We start from the raw sequence: 21,222 nt of genomic DNA, 5'->3' as shown, positions 1-21,222 counted from the left end.
ACTTTTTAGTTATTAAAAAAAAATGTTGAGTATAAATATCAAGGGTTGAGATCATCTTATAAGTTTTGGGTCACTTGCACCGTTGCTGCATAGAAAAATCTTCACTATTTTGTGAGAACTTCTGTAGTATTTTTTTTTTTTTTTTTTTTTTTTTTAGAACTTGTGTAGTATGTAACTTCTATCTTTTGTGTCCTTATTTTTGTATGTAATACACAAACCCAAAGCTTCTGACAGCAATACATTTACTCGTGCCATTATTTTCACTATTTTTCAGTCTTTCTGAATTAACAGGAACTGAGACCAATCATACCCCAAGCAGGGGGGTATTTTGGGTATTGCATATTAAAAATCAGAGGCAGTTTCGGAAAAAAGAGAAAAGTTTGAGAATTTTGATTGGAGGGCCGCACGGCCCCACCACGTGGCAGCCCCTACCCAAGACTTTACACTCTAATAAATATTAGCTTCGATGAGAATCAAGATAACAATTCCCATTATAAACATTATTCCGCCTAAATTTACGTATTAATAACATTTGTGTGACAGTATTTAATTACAATAAATACTAACTTTGATGGGAATCAAGATGTATGGTATGGCCATGAACCCGCCTGAAATTACGTGTCAATAACATTTGTGTGTGACAGTATTTAATCTGATTAAAGAGAGTTTAGTTCCGAACGTAGTTCACTATGATCTCTTTTTTGTTGTATTTTGGGTGCAAATAAAGCGAACGCTGAGAAAGAAAGACAAGAACAAGTAGCCAAGTATCTGATATAACTAAATAGTCAAGTGGGTTGCTTTGAGGAGGAAACGAAAGAGAGGTCCCACTACGCTGAGTCTTACTTTTCGTTCCCCTGTTTCAGATCTCAAGCATAATTCCATTGGGTCATTAGTCAAACCTCTAAACTAGAATATCTTGGGAGCCTGCTCTGCTTTGTTCTCTGTGAGTTGTTTTGATTCAGAGAGAAAAGTGAGAGTTGATGGGTACTGCTGAGAATGAAACGGGTTTGTCTGGGATTCCATTCGGAACCAAGAACAAATACACTGAGCTCACAAAGGTTGATGATGATGATGGTGAAGATGCTTCACACCATCATCATCAACAAAAAAGGAGTGCAAGTACCAGGAAGTATGTCTTTGCTTGTGCCATCTTTGCCTCCCTCAACTCTGTTCTTCTTGGCTATGGTACGTATGCTTTACTTCACTATCAGTTTTCAACTCCCTCCATACATGTTTCTAACCAAGTAGGTTGGTATATGTTTTCAGCTCTGTTCTTGGTTTTGTGTATGCTTGTAACTATAAGTCGTCGGTAGACCATTATTTGGTATTCAGAGTATGCTGTTGTTGTTTGTAGCTAACCGTTGTGCTTGGTTTCATCAATTTGTATTGAAAAATCCCATTGTCTAAATATAGCTTATCAATAGAAACACAAGCTAAATCTGAAGTTTTTTCAATCGGCAGATGTAGGTGTGATGAGTGGGGCAATCATATTCATTCAAGAAGATTTGAAGATAACCGAGGTACAGGAAGAAGTTCTTGTTGGGATTTTGAGCGTTGTTTCGATTTTTGGTAGTTTAGCTGGTGGTAGAACATCAGACATTATAGGTAGAAAGTGGACAATGGCATTAGCTGCTCTTGTCTTTCAAACAGGTGCAGTTGTAATGACACTTGCTCCTTCATTTGAAGTGCTGATGATTGGAAGACTCTTGGCCGGCGTTGGCATCGGGTTTGGTGTCATGATTGCCCCGGTTTATATTGCTGAGATATCACCCACCATTGCCAGAGGCTCACTCACCTCATTTCCTGAAATTTTTATAAATCTCGGAATTTTGCTGGGCTATGTTTCAAACTATGCATTTTCTGGTCTTCCAGCACATATAAACTGGAGGATAATGCTCGCAGTAGGAATTCTGCCTTCAATTTTCATTGGTTTTGCACTTTTCATAATCCCCGAGTCCCCCAGGTGGTTGGTCATGCAGAACCGCATTGACGAGGCAAGATCAGTGCTGATGAAAACAAATGAGGATCAAAGTGAGGTGGAGGAGAGACTGAATGAAATACAAGAGGCTGCTGGAAATTCCAATGCAGACAAGTATGAGGAGAAAAGTGTGGCGCGTGAACTGTTGAGTCCTTCCCCTTCACTTCGTAGGATGCTGATCACTGGTTTTGGAATTCAATGTTTTCAACAGATAACAGGAATAGATGCAACAGTGTATTACAGCCCTGAAATCTTCAGACAAGCTGGTATCGAGGATAAATCGAATCTACTTGCTGCAACTGTTGCTGTGGGCGTCGCCAAGACTGCTTTCATATTGGTGGCTATTTTGCTTATTGACAAGCTTGGAAGAAAGCCCTTGCTCTATATCAGCACAATCGGAATGACAATCTGTTTATTCTGTTTGGGAATTAGTCTCTCTGTACTAGGGAAGGGACCTATTGGAATTGCATTTGCCATTTTGTCAGTTTGTGGAAATGTAGCCTTCTTCTCTGTTGGAATTGGCCCTGTTTGCTGGGTTGTAACATCCGAAATCTTTCCTCTAAGGTTGCGTGCTCAAGCATCAGCGCTTGGAGCTGTGGGTAACAGGGTCTGCAGTGGCCTAATTGCCATGTCTTTTCTCTCAGTTTCTGATGCGATTTCATTTGGCGGAACATTCTTCATCTTTTCTGCAATATCAGCTCTTTCTGTTTTGTTTGTCTACAGACTTGTCCCAGAAACTAAAGGAAAGTCATTGGAACAGATTGAGCTTCTTTTTCAGACTGATGAACTTGGATGGGAAGGAGGTCAAGTTGAACTAGGAGATGTCGAGCACCTTGTGCAAAAAGAATGATCCATTTACAAAGCTGAGGAACCAAATCTTCCTTGTCTTGAGCCAGTTTGATAGAGGATACAGACTATTCATTATCGACAACTTTCATACAACTGTTGGTTCTATTGTGACTGAATTGCACTACGCAGATACGTTGCTTGTACAGACAGTTCTCTCCAACCGAATAAGGCAGCTACCGCAGGGAGCACATGAATTAGAAACTATTGTTTTTGTTTCTTTTTTGTAAGGGGCAGTACTGCTTCGTCTTGAAAGATATAAAACTCGTCATATGTTTTTTTTCTTTCTTTTTTTTTTCATTTTTTCATCTGAATGAGAATTCCATTTATTATCATCTGACTACAAAACTGGGACTATAAATACTCCAAGAGGAGCAGTCCTCTAGATAGCTTAACTGAACAATCTGCCTCTATCAGTTCTACTAGCCAAGGATGTCCAACCTCCTGACAATACAACGACCGAGTCATGCTTAAAGCAGCTCTTGCCAAATCATTGGCAACTCGATTATTTCATCTCCTCACATGTTTCCACGATCTGAGGTTTAACTCTTATTACAATTTTCCTCACCCCCAAGTCCCAACTGGCCAACTGTTTACAGTAAGCTAGGCCATGCCAAAGTGCAAGAGCCTCCGTTGCAAGTGGGTTCAGTGGTGCTTTAACTGGGATAGCTAATGCACCTATCAGCTTGCCAGAATCATTCCTTAACACCGCACCCACACCCGCACAACCCTTCTTGCAATTGCAAGCCCTACCAAAATTCAGCTTGATACTCTGAGAATCAGGTGGCTGCCAACCTCTTTCTTCTTGAGCAGAACTCTGATCACTATTATGGTTTACAAGCTGCATCAGTTTTTTAAGCTGCACTTTCTCAAACTCTTCTTGCCACTCCTCCACTTGATGTACTAGATCAGTGGCCTCTAAACTCAGTTTCCCAACTAGTCATATGTTTGAGAAAGAAGAATTTGAGTGAGGTGAAAAGTTCAGGCAATTGCCGCTTGTTATAAATTCTGGCATTCTGCTGTTAATTAGCATAAACTTGTAAAATTTGTAGAGTTATACATGAAACTTACAACAACAACAACAAAAAAACAGCAAGTATAGATCATTTCATCCCGAAAGCCAGACAGACTGACAGAGCCCATCCATCATCATTATATTTCTAAATGTTTTTTGTTTTCACTTTCATCTTGAAACTGGTTAACTACTTTGAGCCACCTACATTCCTACAACATGGTAATATAGGACGAGGCCATTAATATCAGTATCAAAGTTTTTAGTGGTTCAATTTCTATCAACTAATCAGAGGAGTAACTTTTTGACATTTTTTACCATCCTAAAACTTAGATGGCATCTTAAAGGCTGCAAGGTCTTCAGTGACCTGCATAGACTCCGGTTGAGGATCTTCAGCTTCTTTCAAGTCAGACGGCCTTTCTTTTACATTCTTCAAGACTGCAGATCTTGCAAACCTCACTATACCACTATCAGTTATACCGCTATATAAGCTAATTTTCTTGTTGCCTATGGCATTTGTTTCTTTAAACTGTTTCATGTGTTAATGTATGACGTCTTGTGATTTTTGTGTATATAACAGATTGCAGCTTTAGGGGAGGATATGGATCCATGCCCTAAAGTTTGGGTTGTGAGTTCTAATCATGTTCAGCAGCATGCAGCACATGGAGCAGTATGTCTTCTCCTCATATATATTCCTGTATAGAAGATAATTTTATCAATCTGTAAGTATCTGGACTGTCATCTTTGCTACACTTTTATAATGATAAAGGAGTTCCAATTTTTAGAGGAGAACAAGCTTATACTATTTTCTTTCTATTATATTTCCTTCTGCAGCATACTATATGCTGTTGGAATTGAGAAGCTAGCTGGTGGGTTTCTGTTTTCTGCTATTTGTATTCAGGAGCATATTAGTCGACTGAAACCTCATGATTCCTCACCTCTTTGTGTAGTAAAATAATTATTATCTCAATGCTTCAAATCCCGTATTTGTCCGTCACTCCATCCCACTAGGTTCTTTTCTCTTACTCTTCTTTAAGCTCTTTCTCTGTTGCCCGTAGACATTAACAAGGCTCTCTGTAACATATGTAATTATGTATAGCCAATTTGACCAATGCGAACTCGATTGGAGTAACATATTTTCCTCACTCAAATCCTTTTTGTCAGAACTTACCTTTTCTTGCACGTACCCCCCTGAACTTATATGGATGTACCAGATTGGTCTCAGCGGCGGATCCAGCCAGGGTGTATATTTGGGGTGGGCTGAATTTAAGACTCTCTCTTAAGAAATTTTTTTGGGATAATGTGTAACAATTTTGGGGTTAATTAACCCCACTTATCCAAACACTCTAAGAGATTGCCCACTTACACAATATTTTATAGGGAAAACATTACCAATGGTCACTGAGTTATGACTTATTCGACACTTAACTCACTGTATTTTCAACAATATCACTTAACTCACTCAGTTTTACATCTGTCTTTCACTTAACTCACTGTCGTTAATTTTGTCGTTAAAAGCTATTAAAATTGAGGGTATATTTGTCTAAACACTAAAAAAATGCATTTCTAACTTCAAAAAAAAAAAAAAAAAGACAATTTTTTTTTTCAAATTATATTTAAGTTAAAAAAATCATTTGTTATTAGAAATCTCATAAATTTTAAAAATTGAAAAAAGTCTAATAAATGTAAATTGAGGGTATATTTATCTAAACACTAAAAAAATGCATTTCTAACTTTTTTTTTTAAAAAAGACAATTTTTTTCAAATTATATTTAATTTAAAAAAAATCATTTTTTATTAGAAATTTCAGAAATTTAAAAAAATTGAAAAAAAGTCTAATAAATGTAGTTTTTTTTAAGTTAAAAATGATTTTTAAGTGTTTTGACAAATATACCCTCAATTTTAACGGCTTCTAACGGTAGAATTAACGGCAGTGAGTTAAGTGAAAGACGGATGTAAAACTGAGTGAGTTAAGTGATATTATTGAAAATACAGTGAGTTAAGTGTCGAATAAGTCATAACTCAGTGACCATTGGTGATATTTCCCCATATTTTATATATATTTTGCCCTAATACCCAATTAAGTATTTTTTTTTTTTTTGCTTTTTATTTATTTTTAGGACAATTTTGCCCTCTCCTTCTTTGTCACTTAGAGAGAGAAGTCATCGGAGACCTCGCCAGACTCCGGCGATCGGAATCCGGCAACCGGTGACCGGAATCCAGCAACTGGTGATTGGAATCCAGCAACCGGTGATCGGAATCTGGCTACCGGACGGGTGACTGGATTCCGGCGTCCGATTTTATTGCCCCCTAATAATGCCTAATAATCATATTATTGCCCCCCAATAATTATATTATTTCCCCCAATAAATATTTCATTGCCCCACAATAATCATATTATTGCCTCCCAATAAACATTTTATTACCCCACAATAATGATATTATTGTCACCAATAAACATATTATTGCTCCCGCACAATGCCAACCTCTCCAGATTGGGGCAATTCGTTGCCAACGTTTCCAAGCTCGCTTTGGTTGGGTTCACACCGATAAGAACCAATTCTTGAAGGTTGGGGCAACTCTTGGCCACTGAAATCAAACCTTCATCTCCCACACGGTTTGACTTCCACCCGTCAGGACACTGTCCATTATAAAGCTCTTTCAGGAAAATTGTCTTGAGCGACGAAGCAGAAATGCCCGGCCCAATGGGCTCCACCGCAGACCCGTCCGGCCCAATACCACAGAGCCGCTTCATGGATAACTCTTCCAGCGCCGAGCAATTTTCCAGCACGGCGTTCATTCCCTTGGCTCCGAAGGTGCACGATCCACAAGAGAGCTTCTTCAAACCCTTGCAGTTCTTCGCGGACGCCAGCATGCCTGCGTCGGTCAACTCGAGACACGCGCGGAGCTTCAGGTGTGTGAGGTTCCGGCACTGCAGCGAGATGAGAGCTTCAGGTGCGTGCGTTTGGTATCGGCGTCGAACCGAGAGAAAAGGGAAAGGATGACAGGCTATAGATCCACCTGCGCGTTGAGGGAGAGACAGTGACGGTTCTGTCCCTCTGATCATCAGCCACCGCCGGCACACCAAAGAGAGAGAGAGAGAGAGAGAGAGAGAGAGAGAGAGAGAGAGAGAGTTTCAGTTTAATTGATAGGGCAAAACTGTCATTAAATGTTAAATTGCGTAAATGGGAGTAAAAAACTCTTAGTGGAGTAAGTGGGCAATTTTTAGGCTCAAATTGTGTAAATGGTCATTATCCCAATTTTTTTACTATCAATAATGCTTCTAAGAATTTTTTTACTAATAGAAATTGATGTAACTAAAGAAAAGAAGAGAGTAGAAAATTGGGAAAGAGGAAAAAGAAAGAAGAAGGCAATTCTAAGAAATACTAATAAAACATGTTGTCCTTTCAAAAAAATAAAAATAAAACATGTTATAACAAAAGAAAGAAACAAAAAGAGAGAGACAAAAGGAGAAAAAATTGGGGAAAGAGAACAAAAAAAAAAAGGAACAAAAGAAGAAAATGGAAAGTGGAAAACACAGGCGTATATTACCTTTCGATTATCCAGATTGTAAGGTAAATAATGAGTCAGCTTGCCAACTGAACCAAAGACCACTATATGGGATTCTAGCACTCATAATCTATGAAATATTCAACGAATATTGGGTTGTTGGGCTATCCTACATAGGTATGCCCCTAATCACAATTGAGGGATGCGCTCAACACATTGGTACTCTTTTATAGAAATGACACCTAGTAGCATTGGCCATCTGCAATCGAGATGTGTTGGTAGCTTGTTTATAAACTCACATTACTGATGCACTTCAACATGCGTTGAATCATAACCTTATCAACCACCTGATATTAGTTTATGTAGAAAGCATAGAAACTTTGTAATATATGAAAACTTGAGGTGAATTTACTTACCATGTAACTCCATTCTTTAATTTTTCTTTACAAATATTCCTTATTTGTTTTTCTTTTTGGCCAATCCTCCATTTTTATTCAACCTTCATGACTTTTGATTTATGATGCAAAATTATTAAGGGTGAGACTATTTCCACCCTAAAATTTTCTTTGTTCACCCAACATCTAATTTTTTTCCATCAAAATTTCCAATACCACCCCTTGCTTGTGAAACGAAAACAAAAAACAAAACACAAAACAAAAACCGCAGTGCTGCTGTCTGTTGTTGCAAAGAAACCATACTACAGCTCTGTCAAACCAAACCGCAACACTACCTCTTCTTCTTCTAAATAGATCTCTCTTTAGTGTTATTTGATAGCTAGAAAAGAACTCCAGCAGCTCTAAGACATTCTTAACAAAATCTTCAGCAAACTCTCATCCTAACAACCAAATCTTTAGCATCTACTTCTCTCTCCCCATTTTCCTTTCTGCAAATCTTGTGCACCTGTCAACACTATTCCATTTGACTACTTTAATAGAGACGATCTTGACATTTAGAAAGCTTAATTTGTTAAACTGAATGAGCAAAACAATCCCATGATCAATTCACAAGAACATAAACACACTGAATATTAATCAATACCACATGAACCAAAAATACAAGATTTGTTAGCTAACCTTCTTCTGTGTTGGGAGCCATTGCAGCTGCACGGATTGACCTTGACAACAAGCACGATTGATCTTCTCCTCAACTCTGAATTCAAGCTCCTTTCTATGGGGCAGGACTTAATGCTTTGTAACAGAGAGAGCAGGGACCAATACCACCTATATTTATTGGTTAATGAACCTAAGAATCCTCCCATAAAAGTGTTTCTTAAAAAACAAGTCACCAATAACAAGAAGCCTAATGCAACACTAATTCGGATTACAATTGCAATCGAACTAATGGATTCCCAACCTATGAGCTGATATAATTGTCTCGATAGGTTTCTAGGTATTGTACTTGACATACATCTCCTATTAATGACCAAAGTTCCAATCCAATTTGTAAACTAAATAATAGATGATGATAGGTCCACTTTTATTCTAACATTCTCCCACTTGGACCATCATTGTCTATACAAACTGAATCAAAACGATTTCCAGAAATAGGTTAAGTGTGCACTGAGATGTAAGTGTACCTTAAATCCATTCAATTATGTCAAAATGCATAACCATTGCAGGATCAAGAAATAGCCATGTTCAAATGTGCATACTCGTTCCAGACCACAAAACAACAGTTTCTGCACTTCAATTCAAACTTAATGTGATGCAATCAAATAACATTATATATCAAACTGCAGTTGTTATTTGACAACAGTCCAACCTAAGCATTTTGAATATCAAAATCACAATGTAAACATAATTTTCTTTACACACAGTGGATCAATGTTTGCTTCTTACTGAATATATGCATATACGGCAATCCACTTGATAAAATAAACGAACTGATAAATTGTACAGCAACCATAAACTTATCAAAATAAATAAAGCTGTCAAAACATTAACTGAAAATACCTCATTTTATTAAATCAAAACATGAAGTACAAGTATTTCTGTTACATAACTTAGAACAGAAAATCAAGAACTGAGTCTAAATAAAACTAAATTGAAAAACAATTTTCTCAAAACATTTTGCTCCCACTGAACTTAAGCATCTTGAAAACTAGAAAAAAATTCCCATATTCCTGGAATGCTTCTTAAAAGCTGCTATTGACAATGCCTTTGTGAATGGATCAGCAAGCTGGTCACCTGTCTTAATTCCAGAAATCTCAACTTCACCATCTTTAACTCTCTTCCTGATACTGTAGAATTTCAAATCTATGTGCGTAGAGTTGTTTGACCTTTTTCTATTCTTACTGAAGAACACAGCAGCCTTATTATCACAAAACACTTTCAAACTTCCAGTAACAAGATCACTCAACACTTTAGTTTCCAAAATAAAATTTCTAATCCATAAACCTTCACATACTCCTTCATATATAGCTATCACTTCTGCCTGCATGGTGGAAGTAGCTATCAATGACTGCTTCATTGTTTTCCAAGCTACTGCACCACCTGCTAGCATATAAACATAGCCATAGGTTGACTTCATGAATGTAGGATAATTCCCAGCAAAAGCTGAATCTGTAAAGCCAACTAATTCAAGCTTTTTCACACGTTTATACACAAGCATATGGTCTTTGGTCCTTTGCAGGTACCTTAGAACCTTCTTACCAGCTGTCCAACGCTCATGTCCAGGATTTGATTGAAATCTGGATAGCATTCCAACTGCAAAGGACAAGTCTGGCCTTGTACAGACTTGTGCATACATCAAACTCCCTACTAGCCTAGCATATGGTATTGACTACATTTCAGTTTTCTCAATATCAGTTTTAGGACACTGATTTTTGGTTAGTTTATCTCCCTTAGACATTGGAACTTCACCATTAGCACAGGTTTCCATTCCAAATCTTTTCAGAATTTTTGAAATATAATTTTGTTGAGACAATTCCAACAATCCCTGCTTCCTATCTCTCTTAATCTCAATTCCTAGTACATATATGATGCTTCTCCTAGGTCTTTCATGTCGAAATTACTTGACAAGAAAGCTTTAGTATCTTTCAGCAATTTTACATTACTGCTAGCAAGAAGAATGTCATCTACATACAGGATAAGAAAGATAAAATTATTTCCAACTACTTTAAGATAAACACACTCATCAACAAGATTTTCAAAAAATTCAAAAGATGAAACCACTGAGTCAAATTTCTTATACCACTGTCTACTAGCTTATTTGAGTCCATAAATGGATTTCTTAAGTCTACAGACCATATTTTCTTTTCCTGCTTCAATAAAACCTTCAGGTTGTACCATGAAGATTTCTTCCTCCAGCTTCCCATTCAGGAATGTTGTTTTTACATCCATTTGATATAATTCCATGTCATAATGGGCCACTAAAGCCATTATGATTCTGAATGAGTCTTTAGTTGAAACATGTGAGAAGGTTTCTATAAAGTCTATCCATTCCTTCTGTGTGAAACCCTTAGCAACTAGTCTAGGTTTATGTCTCTCTATGTTTCCACTAGCATCTCTTTTGGTTTTAAAAACCCACTTACAGCCAATAGGCTTGTGATTTTCTTTTGGCTTCACAAGCTCCCATACACCATTTTTATATATTGAGTCAAGCTCTGCAATCATTGCTTGAGTCCAAGCATCAGAATCTTTACTGTCAGTTGCTTGTGTAAAACTAGTGGGATCATTGTCATCAGATAATGCAGACTCAACTTCATTTAAATAAATAAACTTCATAAATATCATCCTCCCCTCCAACACTACTACAAAAAGTTAATCACACAACACTAATCACACAACGGAACAGAAATCATCTGTTGTGTGTTTAAGTAAGCTTTATTGCACAACGGTACTTGTTATATTCTGTTGTGTGAATGCCAACAAAGTGATAACTTTTTTATCAAAACTATATTGCACAACGGAATTAAGTAATGTCTGTCGTCTGAGTCTTGCAAAATTTAGCGGCAGATTTCCCTCCACTTTGGAGTCTTGGTTGCCTCTTGAAATCTGAAATTTTGGCTACTTCATACAACGGTGATTGAGATTTCCGTTGTATGATTGAAAACTGGATGCCAAATTTTGAGGAAGCTTGCTTGAATGTCTTCCACAAGGTAAACCTAGTGCAAGGTGTAGAAATTAGACAACAGATGTTATACTTTTCTGTTGTGTGAAGTGGGAACATAGGCAGCAACATTTTGAGCCAAAATGTTGTAGGCGGCATTTTTCCCTCCATGTTTTGATTTCTATTGTGTGAGTGACTTTATAATTTATTGAAGGGTCCTTGACCCAAAGCACCAAAATGAGGGAAAATTATCCCACTTACCCCAGCAAGAGATTTTTATTCTCACTAACACAATTTACAGAGAAATGACAAATATGCCCTCAGCCTAATTACTAAACTACAATACTGCCATGCGATTCTCTCTCCTCTCTCTCCGGTCACGATGCACAGCTTTCTTCTCTCTCTCTCTCTCCGGTCACGATGCACAACTTTCTTCTCTCTCTCTCTCTCTCTCTCTCTCTCCCCCTCTCCCCCCGCCGGATTCCGAACCCGACGTCTCCGACCCCGGCTAGCTCCACGACGGAGGCTCCGGTGAGCTAGCGACAGCACTTCAGGTCGTCTTTCTCGAGTCCGGCACGACGAGGAATCAGAAGGAGCTCTGAAGCACTGGCGATCTGATCTCAGAAGATGAAGGCTCGTTGACGGGAGGTTTGACGGAGGAGATGGATCTTCTCCGACACGATTTAGCCAGAAACTGGTTCAGGGACCACAACTGATTGTGGTGGAGAGTGGCGCTGGAGTCTACTCCGCCGGTGGTTCCCGTCGCCGATGATGATGATGATGCTGATGATCATGTAGAGAGTGCGACTTCCGATGATCATCGTGAGCACTTGGTTGCTGAACTAGCTGACAATAATGGAGTTCTCGACTTGAACGAGGCGCCGGGTGAGGAGGCGGAGACTACTACAGAGTAGTGGGTTGCCTAGCTTAATCAGCCAAACAAATCAAAACACCAAAGTATGTGCAATAATGAGCCAGCTAACTTCTAATTGATGCTTTTCGTCCTATTGACTTGCACAGTTATCATCTCAATGACTTGCACAGTCCTCTTTAATAATTTCTCTGTTTTTTTCCTCTTCCCCACTACTTTTTGTTTCCTGGTACAGTTCATTAATCTATAATCTAATCTTCCTATTTTATGTATTTTAATCATGGCTAATATATGAGTGGGGAGGATGTTTTTTTTGCTCTGTATCTTTTGTTTCTTTGCGAGTATGATTATCTGTAATTTTTTGGGTAAAATGGGGCAGAAAGCCTATAAGAAAAGAAAAAAGAAAAAAATAAATGTTCTATTGGGAGGCAATAAAGGGATATTGGGGGGCAATACACATCTATTAGGGGGCAATAGACGTTTTGAATTGATGTAATCTTCTAGTTTTTTTGCTTAATCAAAGTTTTATTTATCAAATTTTAGGAAGATTAGTTCCCATTCTAGCTATTGAAAGTTCTATTGGGGGGCAATAGACGCCTATTGGGAGGCAATAGACGTTTTGAATTGATGTAATCTCCTTGTTTTTTTTCTGTAATCAAAGTTTTATTTGTCTAAATTTAGGGAGATTAGTTCCCATTCTGGCAACTGAAAGTTCTATTGGGGGGCAATACATGGCTGATAGTCGTCTATTGGGGGCCAATAGACGTCTATTAGGGGGCAATAGACGTCTATTGCCCCTCTATTAGGGGGTAATAGATGTCTATTGGGGGCAACAAAAACTTTCCGGTGAGATTTTCAGCAAATTCCGGTGGGCGGCAGCCGGCGACAGGATTCCGGTGACCGGTGACCGGATTCCGGCGAAAGTTGGCCGGATTCCGGCGAAAGTTGACCGGATTCCGGCGACCGGTGACCGGATTCCGGCGAAAGTTGGCCGGATTCCGGCGAAAGTTGACCGGATTCCGGCGACCGGATTCCGGCGGCCGGTGACGGGCTCCGGCGAAGTCTCCTATGGTTTCTCTCTCTTCCATTTTCTCTATCTCTCTCTCTAAGTAACAAAGGGGTGAGGGGTAAAATGGTATTAAAAAAAAATTAAAAACAAAAAAAAAATCTTAATGGGGTATTAGGGAAGACTCCCTTATAGTGTATTGGATAAGAGAGAATTAAAAAAATTTAATGGGGTAAGTGGGAAAAAAATCCCTAGAAATGAGGTAAATGGACAAAACCCCTTTATTGAAGTTTAATTTTGCCTCCCACCCCGCGCTAGCCACATCGTGTCCTAAAGAAAAATGAAACCTAACCTCTCTCGAGCTCTCTCAGTCGTGAAACCCCTCTCCCTCTCCCCCCTCCACGAAACCCCTTTCTCTCGTGAAACCTCTCTCAGTCACTCGATCTCCTTGCTTCTATTTTTTATCCCCTGAAATCCAAATCTTCCTCAGCGATGGAGGAGATAGAGTGCCCTAGATCCACTTTCTCTCTCCCATCTCTCTCTTCTCCTCGCCTTCAAACTAGGATGAATTGAAATAGATGCAGAAGACGAAGCTATCCGAGATGGCGGAGGCGAACGCGATGTGCTACGGCGCTGTGCTTCAATGTCCTTAACCTCTTCACTCTCGACCGCCGCCACCACCTCCACACAAAGCTCCAAAACAAACCACCTCCAGTCCCCAAAGACACCCTGGACTTCCCCCTCACAGGTATTTCAATTTTTCGTTTCAAGCTCTTATCTGAGTTTACATTTTGCTTATAAATTTTGTTTGTCGGTCACTTATTTGTTCATATCCATGTGTTGAGCTTATCAATGGGTTTGTTTCCTTGGTAAAGATTTGTGTTTGTTGCCTCTTAGTTCATTTTCATTCGTCTGTTCATTTTGTATTTCTTTGTTCTAGTACTTCTAAACGAAAGATTATATGTTTTTACAATCTTTTGGGTTTTTAACTTTTTATCATCTTGGGTTATTTATTGGGTAATTGAGTATCAGTATCTCTTAAAAGTTCTTTTGACCAATCTTGTTCAGGATTTCTTAGATGATATATATGACTGCGATTGCTCATATTCCTGATATAAATGAGTATTAGAATTGCAAGTGTGATTCTTTTTTTTTTTTTAATTGGATAATTTATTGTATATAATCATAATCAGAATGATTATGCAGTTTATTAGTTTATACCTGAATTTTTGGCCCAAATGACTCCTGTCATCTTCAACTTGTTTCAGGTGATGCCTTTATCAGGGTAGTTTGTGAGCAAGCTTTTGAATCTGCCATTGCATTATGCAGCTGGTTTGATATTGGTTGCGTGCTGCCCCGGTGGTATGTCTTCATATGATATATACGTTTGTATTTATATCCTTCACTTCATAATCTTTCTCTCTGAAATCATTCTTTTTGTTTGTTGACTTCTTGCAGGAACAACAAGTAACATTGTCACTTATATTGCACGGTATATATACTCTCTTCGTATTTAGTTATTTGTGTCAAAAGTTCTAGTTTTATTTTCTGTTGCTGAAAGTTTCAGTTTTCTTTCAATACTTTCAACAGTCATTGTCAATTTGTGTCCATGTGATCCCACCTTCCTCAACTTTGTTTATTTGATTGGACAAGAAAGGCATCTGCTATCTCGAACATGATCCCAATTTCACATGAACTTTGTATTTTCTTAGGTCCAAATTGTCTATTTCAAAAAACATTTTCTGACTGTGTAAGCAGCATGTGGTAATCATCACACTCCATGTTGCGATCAATAAAGTTTAGGCGAGTTCGATATGTGTGTTGATATAGTTGTTCTAGTTCAGAAATTAGGTTAATTGTGAGAGTTGATGATATGATCACGTATCGGAAAGTTTTCACTTTGGATAGTTAGTGTTGTGAAAGCCTTGATCACTGTGGAATGATTTATTGTTTGTTTTCCAAATACTATAGGGATATGCAGCTCGGGAGTTTGCCAAGTAGGGGGTTAAGCCAGGCGAACTAGCAGTAATTTCGAAAGAGGCGGTATGGTTAATTTCACTTCGTTTGTATCTAGTTGGTTGATGATTTTGAGATATTTTATTCCATTTTCTGAACATCGGAAAATAGTTATATACCTGATAACTGCCCACTTTTTACATTATTGAAGATATAACTTTCATCATTCATGTGGATGCCGTGCTTACTGATTGTACTTTCTGTACAGACTAGTCTCTGTACTTTATATTATAGCTGATGTTTCAAATCTTTTTCTTTATAATGGCTGTTGGTATTTGGTTTTGGTTTAATTATGAGTGAACAATCATTTTGGTTCTAATTCTGCTAAAGCAATGCCTCAGACCCTCAGTGGATTTATTAGCTTGTTTTATTGTTTATGTGCAACTCTTTAATGTTCAAATTACTCAATGCCATAGTTTATTAAGTAGTTGATCATCAATTTGTTTCTAAGTTAGCTAGGATTCAAGTTAGTTGTTTTATATATGAATTAGTGTATAATATATGATCCAAAAACACAAGCTGCAGCTAGAGCCGCCTGGAAACGGTGGTGGAGGTACCTTAATTTTTCAGTCCACATTAATCTGATAAATGTATCTTTCACGTTGATATTTATCTTTCTGTTTTCTGTTTTTGTTTTTTCATTGATTGTTTATATACTGCTTTTGAATTAAATATCAGGTGCCCCAATTGTTGTTTATTTGAAAATTGTGGCTCCCTGTTGCTTTTGGCTTATCTATCATTCAGGTTAATCAAACTTGTGTAGAAGTAAAATCTTAAAATTGTTGTATCACAGTATTGTTGACTACAGCAGCGTTCCCCTGGTCAGCAGCTGACCAGGGATTTCTTGGTCACTCACCGTCCGATTGAAATCACCGTCCGATTGAAATCGGACGGTTGACAGCTAAGTGATGAGATATGTGGTGAGAGCTGTCAACCGTCCGATTTCAATCGGACGGTGAGTGACCAAGAAATCCCTGGTCAGCTGCTGACCAGGGGATCGGGACTGTTGTTGACTATGTGAGTAGCTGCTTAGGCAATGAGTTGAGTAGGGATGAGTTTCCTTGATTGCTTATCCGAATCAATCGAATTTTCTTGCTGCAGTTTTCCTGAGATTCTATTGAAACTACTAGATTCTACTAGATTCCTTGATTAGTTCACATCACGGCTGCTTTTGTTAAGAGATTCCATGTCACTTCAAGCATATGGTTGATCCTTCAAAACTTTGGCAAACCAGTTTGTTAGTCTTTTTTCTTTTTCCTTCTTATTTTGAATTGAAAGGATCACCTTTGTTCTGATTAAATATTCATCAGCTAGCTTAAAGTATTAACTATGTTAAGTAAAATTAGGACTAGATTGTTTTAGCTTTTAGAGAATTTTGCATGTGATTGTGCCTAAAGAAATCTGGCCTACTTACGAGTTATTTCTTGCCACTTCATGGATAGGCTGATCCTTGCAAATTCTGCCATGCATGTCAGCTTTTAGTTGTCGTTTTCCTTTTCCTTTTTTCTTTTCTTTTTCTTGTTATTTTGATTTTTGAGTAGCAAGGATCACCATTGTTCTGTTTTAAGTACTCATCAGCTAGCTTTAAAGTATTAACGTACTATTAGACGTAAGATTATATTAGACCACCATTGTTCTAGCTGCATGTTTGAGCATTTTTCATGTGATTGTGCCTAAAGAAATCTGGATTGCTTAACTATAACAAAATGACCTCAACTGGAATCAGATAGTAGGCTGCGAAGGTATATAATTAAGCAATTTCCTGTTCTCTAGTTGGGTGATTTTTGGAGTGATCTGTTCAAATACAAACATGAATTTGGCCTGCTGGATGTTTTTTGGCTTCTAAATATTATGCAGCTTAATAAATGAAAAACTCTACTTTGGATTTTGGACATTTTATACTCTGTTACAGGATATTGCTTGGTCACTTTGGTGACTCAACAAGAGTTAGTGCATACCGACTAAGTCAATTGGTCTGAAAATTTGTGGTTATTGCTTGTATCCTACATATGATAGTGTACATATGTTGGAATCCTACATATGATAGTGTCTCAGTAGTATCCTTGGTAAGTATATTCGTAGTATGCTGGATTCACAATTACGTACTGGTATGTCAAATGTGATGTTGTGCATTATTTTGTTAGACTTCGTCTTGACCACATGCATTTGGTTTACTCTAATTGATTCAATGAAGACATAAAAATAAGGTCTTGTGCATGCATGTATCTCGGAGAGGATGCAAAAGCATTAAAAATAAGGTTTTCAGGTGTCTAAGATCACATTGGTATTGTAATGGATCATCTGCCAAAAGTTAGAAACTGGACCTAACTTTCTTTGTTTGTGTTTCTGCCATGTTCTTTTTTTTTTTTTTTATGCAGAAATATGATGTTGACACAGCAGCAAAGGCAACTGTCCTTGGCATCCAAGTTGGGTGTGGATTCAGGCCTAAGATTCCATGTAGGAGATGAATCTAGAGCTAATGCTACACAAGATAATGAACTTTTCCATCAGAATCCTCAAGCATATGCTGCACAAGATGAAAATTGGATTGCTCGTATTGCAGCATTGCTTGTGGGTGAGGATCGAACACAATCTTGTATAGCTTATGAAATTGGAAGGCTTAGTTCAATGAAATGTTTAAATGCTTATAAAATTGTATATAGTGAATCGATTGGAGTTTGTTTTGATGTATCAAAGTTACTTTTAGCATTAATATAAAATTATTGTTCATTGGTAATAATCTCTAGCATTGATTTTGTATGATTTCACCTAGCATTGATCTCATACAACACAATACAAAACAATGTATTGTATGACTGTAAACGAGTTCAAAATTAAGCCTTCTCCCACAACAGTAATTAGCTATTAGCCAATCTGATTACAATATTCACACCACAGCTAACCAAATATAGTGGTTGTGTGAACTAACAACCAACAACAAAAGAAAACAAAGTTCTGTTGTGTGAGATTCATAACACACAACAGAAATGAAATCATCTCTGTTGTCTGAGTAATCAACAGACAAGGGAGATAATTTCACTTCAGTTGTGTGTTACTAATCTCAGACAACAAAGAATGAGTAATATCTGTTGTGTGTTATGAACCTCAGACAACAAAGAATGAGTTATATCTGTTGTGTGTTATGAATCTCAGATAACGGCGAATTCCTTCTTCTGTTGTCTGAATGTGTCGACACATCCCCGCGCATGCCATGCCAGGCACATGCCTGCGCAGAATTCACACAACGGAAACAAGTATTCTGCTGAGCAAAGTATTGTCACACAACGGTGAAATCACCGTTGTGTGATTTTTCAATCACACAACACTCGTTTAGACCACAGTGAGGCTGGTCATCACAGAACTCCAAATATCTGTCGTCTGATTAACTTATTGTAGTAGTGAAAACCTTGGTTTCCTTACTCTCTGTGATCTTCTAGGTACCATAACTTGATTTTGTTGTGGCTCGGGTTCAGGTTGAGGTTGAGGTTCTGGCTGAGGTTCAGGTTGAGGTTCATTTTGTAGTTCAGTCTGAGTCACTTGTTCTTGCTCCTGCCCTAAGTCTAATTCAGCCATTTCAGAATCATGATCATTAGCCTCTCAATTTTCATCTACAGCATTTTGACCTTCAACTAGATTTTGACTTTGAGCCAATCTTGAGTTTAACAAATTATTTGGAATGCTTGGCATTACTGCTATATTATCCACATTTTCTACAATTTCTTCAAAATCTGAGGATAAGTCCTCAAAATTTGTATTGCAGACACTTTCACCTAAAAATTTAACTTGATGAGTTTCAAAAACTCTGGGTGAATGATGAGGCGAATAAAGTTTATAGCCTTTCGACTTTTCACAATAGCCAATAAAATGACAAGTTACAGACTTTGGATCAAGCTTTCCTAAATTTGGATTATAAATCCTTGCTTTTGCTTTACATCCCCAAACATGACAATGGTGTAAACTTGGTTGCCTACCACACCATAATTCAAATGGTGTTTTATCTACAACTTTGCTTGGGGATCTGTTGCAAAGGTAATTTGCAGTTCTTAAAGCTTCTCCCCAAAGCATCTTTGGCATTCCAGAAGTACACATCATACTTCTTACCATGTTTAATAGAGTTCTATTTTTCCTTTCAGCTACCCCATTTTGTTGGGGATTATATCGTGTTGTATACTGAGCCTTTATGCCTACACTTTGTAGATATAATGCAAAAGGACCCTTTTGTTGTCCTTGCTCTGTATACTTGCCATTAAACTCTCCCCCCTATCAGACCTCATCACAACCTTAATTTTCAAGTCCAGTTGATGTTCAACCTCAGTTTTGAAAATTTTAAAAGCCTAAAGTGATTGTGATTTTTCTGACAGTAAGTAGATGTAGCTATACCTGGAAAAATAGTCTATAAAGGTAATGAAATAAATATTTCTACATATTGTCTTATGTCTAAATGGTCCACATATATCTGTATGGATTAATTCCAACAGTTTCTTGCTTCTGTTGGCATTTTTCTTTCTTAAGTTTGTCATTTTTCCTTTATAACATTCAATACAATTTTCAAGATCATCAAAGTCTAATTCTGGAAGTGTTTTATTTTTCACAAGTACTTTCAATCTATCTTTTGATATGTGGCCAAGTCTCCTGTGCCACAAGTATGCAGATTTTTCATTGTGCAGGGTTCGTTTTACACCAGTAATGGTGTTAGTGCTTGATGTGTTATTGTTATTTTCAGCAAGTAAAGTTTCTTGTTGACTTAATGAACAATTCAGTCTAAAATAATCATTCACAATAACACCAGAACCAAAAATAGAATAATCTTTAAGCAAGAAATCAAGAGAATCCTTGAAAATTTTTATTCCATTTGAACCAATGTAAAAATTACATCCACTTTTAACCAAAAGACTAACTGAAAGAAAATTCCTCTTAATTGAGGGAATATAATAAACACTATCTAAAACCAGAAAATTTCCTAATCCCAAATCTAGTTTTAAAGATCCTACTGCCTTGACTACAACCCTCATTCCATTCCCAACGCAGATGTTAGCTTCATCATTTCTTGGCTTCCACTTCCGTATGAATCCCTGCAAAGAATTCGTAATATGTAAGGGACTGTCACTATCTAACCAATAAGAATGAGGTTCAATGTTAACAAAATTAACTTCTAATGAAAAGGTTTCTAAATGACTAATAATGTGTTTGGATGAGGGAAAAAATGATGGAATTTAATTGAAAATGAGGATTTCATAATTCCTACAAGTTAATTCCCTCGTTTGGCATTATCAGATTGGAAATTTTAAATTTCTCTGTGGAAAAAAACGAAGGAATTCTTATTTAAATTCTCCACTTCAATTTCCACCAAAATAGGTGTCATTTACGAATTCCTTTGCAGTATTCAATTTTCATTTCCAAAACAAGGCTTTTTTCTATTTTATTTTTTTATTTGTTTTAAAATTTCTTAATTTATTACACATTTCAAATCTTAAATAGATACAACAAAACAACAGAAATTGCAATTAATGGAATTTTAGATTGATGGAGTTAAAGATTCCATCATTTATAAATTCCTATGGATTTCATAATTTTCTCATCCAATCGCACCGTAAATGAATTAATCTTACCCTTTTTCACAAGCCATGCCTTAAAACTTGCACAGTCCTTCTTCATGTGTCCTACTTTCTTACAAAAGTAGCACTTAAACTTAAATGGCTTGTTAACTTTAGCTGCTGCAGTATTTCCTGATGGCTTAGCTATAGTTTTCTTATGCTTGAGCTTGTTCTGTTTCTTTGGCTTCTCTACTAAGTTGACAGAGGTGGAGGGTTGCTTCTCTTTCTTCATCCTACTCTCCTTATCCACGCAAATAGCTATTAGCTCATTCAAGATCTAGTTCTCCTTTTGCGCATTGTTGCTAGTTCTCAAGGTATTGAAGCTAGGTGGCAGATAAT

General features: G+C 37.4%; 1 protein-coding gene and 1 long non-coding RNA gene across 2 annotated transcripts; both read left to right on the top strand.

The window, feature by feature from the left end:
* The first annotated feature begins 793 nt into the window (after positions 1–793).
* Positions 794–3,116, top strand: LOC133746442 (probable polyol transporter 4). Its single transcript, XM_062174627.1, has 2 exons — positions 794–1,185; positions 1,462–3,116. The coding sequence occupies exons 1-2, from the start codon at positions 981–983 to the stop codon at positions 2,826–2,828; spliced, it is 1,572 nt and encodes a 523-aa protein (XP_062030611.1). The 5' UTR covers positions 794–980; the 3' UTR covers positions 2,829–3,116.
* Positions 3,117–13,589: 10,473 nt separating this feature from the next.
* LOC133707291 (uncharacterized) lies at positions 13,590–18,029 on the top strand. The gene is made up of 5 exons (XR_009845038.1): positions 13,590–14,021; positions 14,542–14,635; positions 14,732–14,765; positions 15,245–15,316; positions 17,668–18,029. It is a non-coding gene; the product is annotated as an uncharacterized LOC133707291 (long non-coding RNA).
* The last annotated feature ends 3,193 nt before the right edge of the window (positions 18,030–21,222 follow it).

Source organism: Rosa rugosa, chromosome 4, assembly GCF_958449725.1.
Source record: "Rosa rugosa chromosome 4, drRosRugo1.1, whole genome shotgun sequence".
Lineage (NCBI taxonomy): Eukaryota > Viridiplantae > Streptophyta > Magnoliopsida > Rosales > Rosaceae > Rosa > Rosa rugosa.
This window is presented reverse-complemented; position numbering and strand designations above follow the sequence as displayed.

Excerpts from the sequence above, each read along its gene's own strand:
- LOC133746442 (XM_062174627.1), top strand. The coding sequence starts at position 981 with ATGGGTACTGCTGAGAATGAAACGGGTTTGTCTGGGATTCCATTCGGA. Across the intron at positions 1,186-1,461 it reads CTCTGTTCTTCTTGGCTATG|ATGTAGGTGTGATGAGTGGG; the intron begins GTACGTATGCTT and ends TTCAATCGGCAG.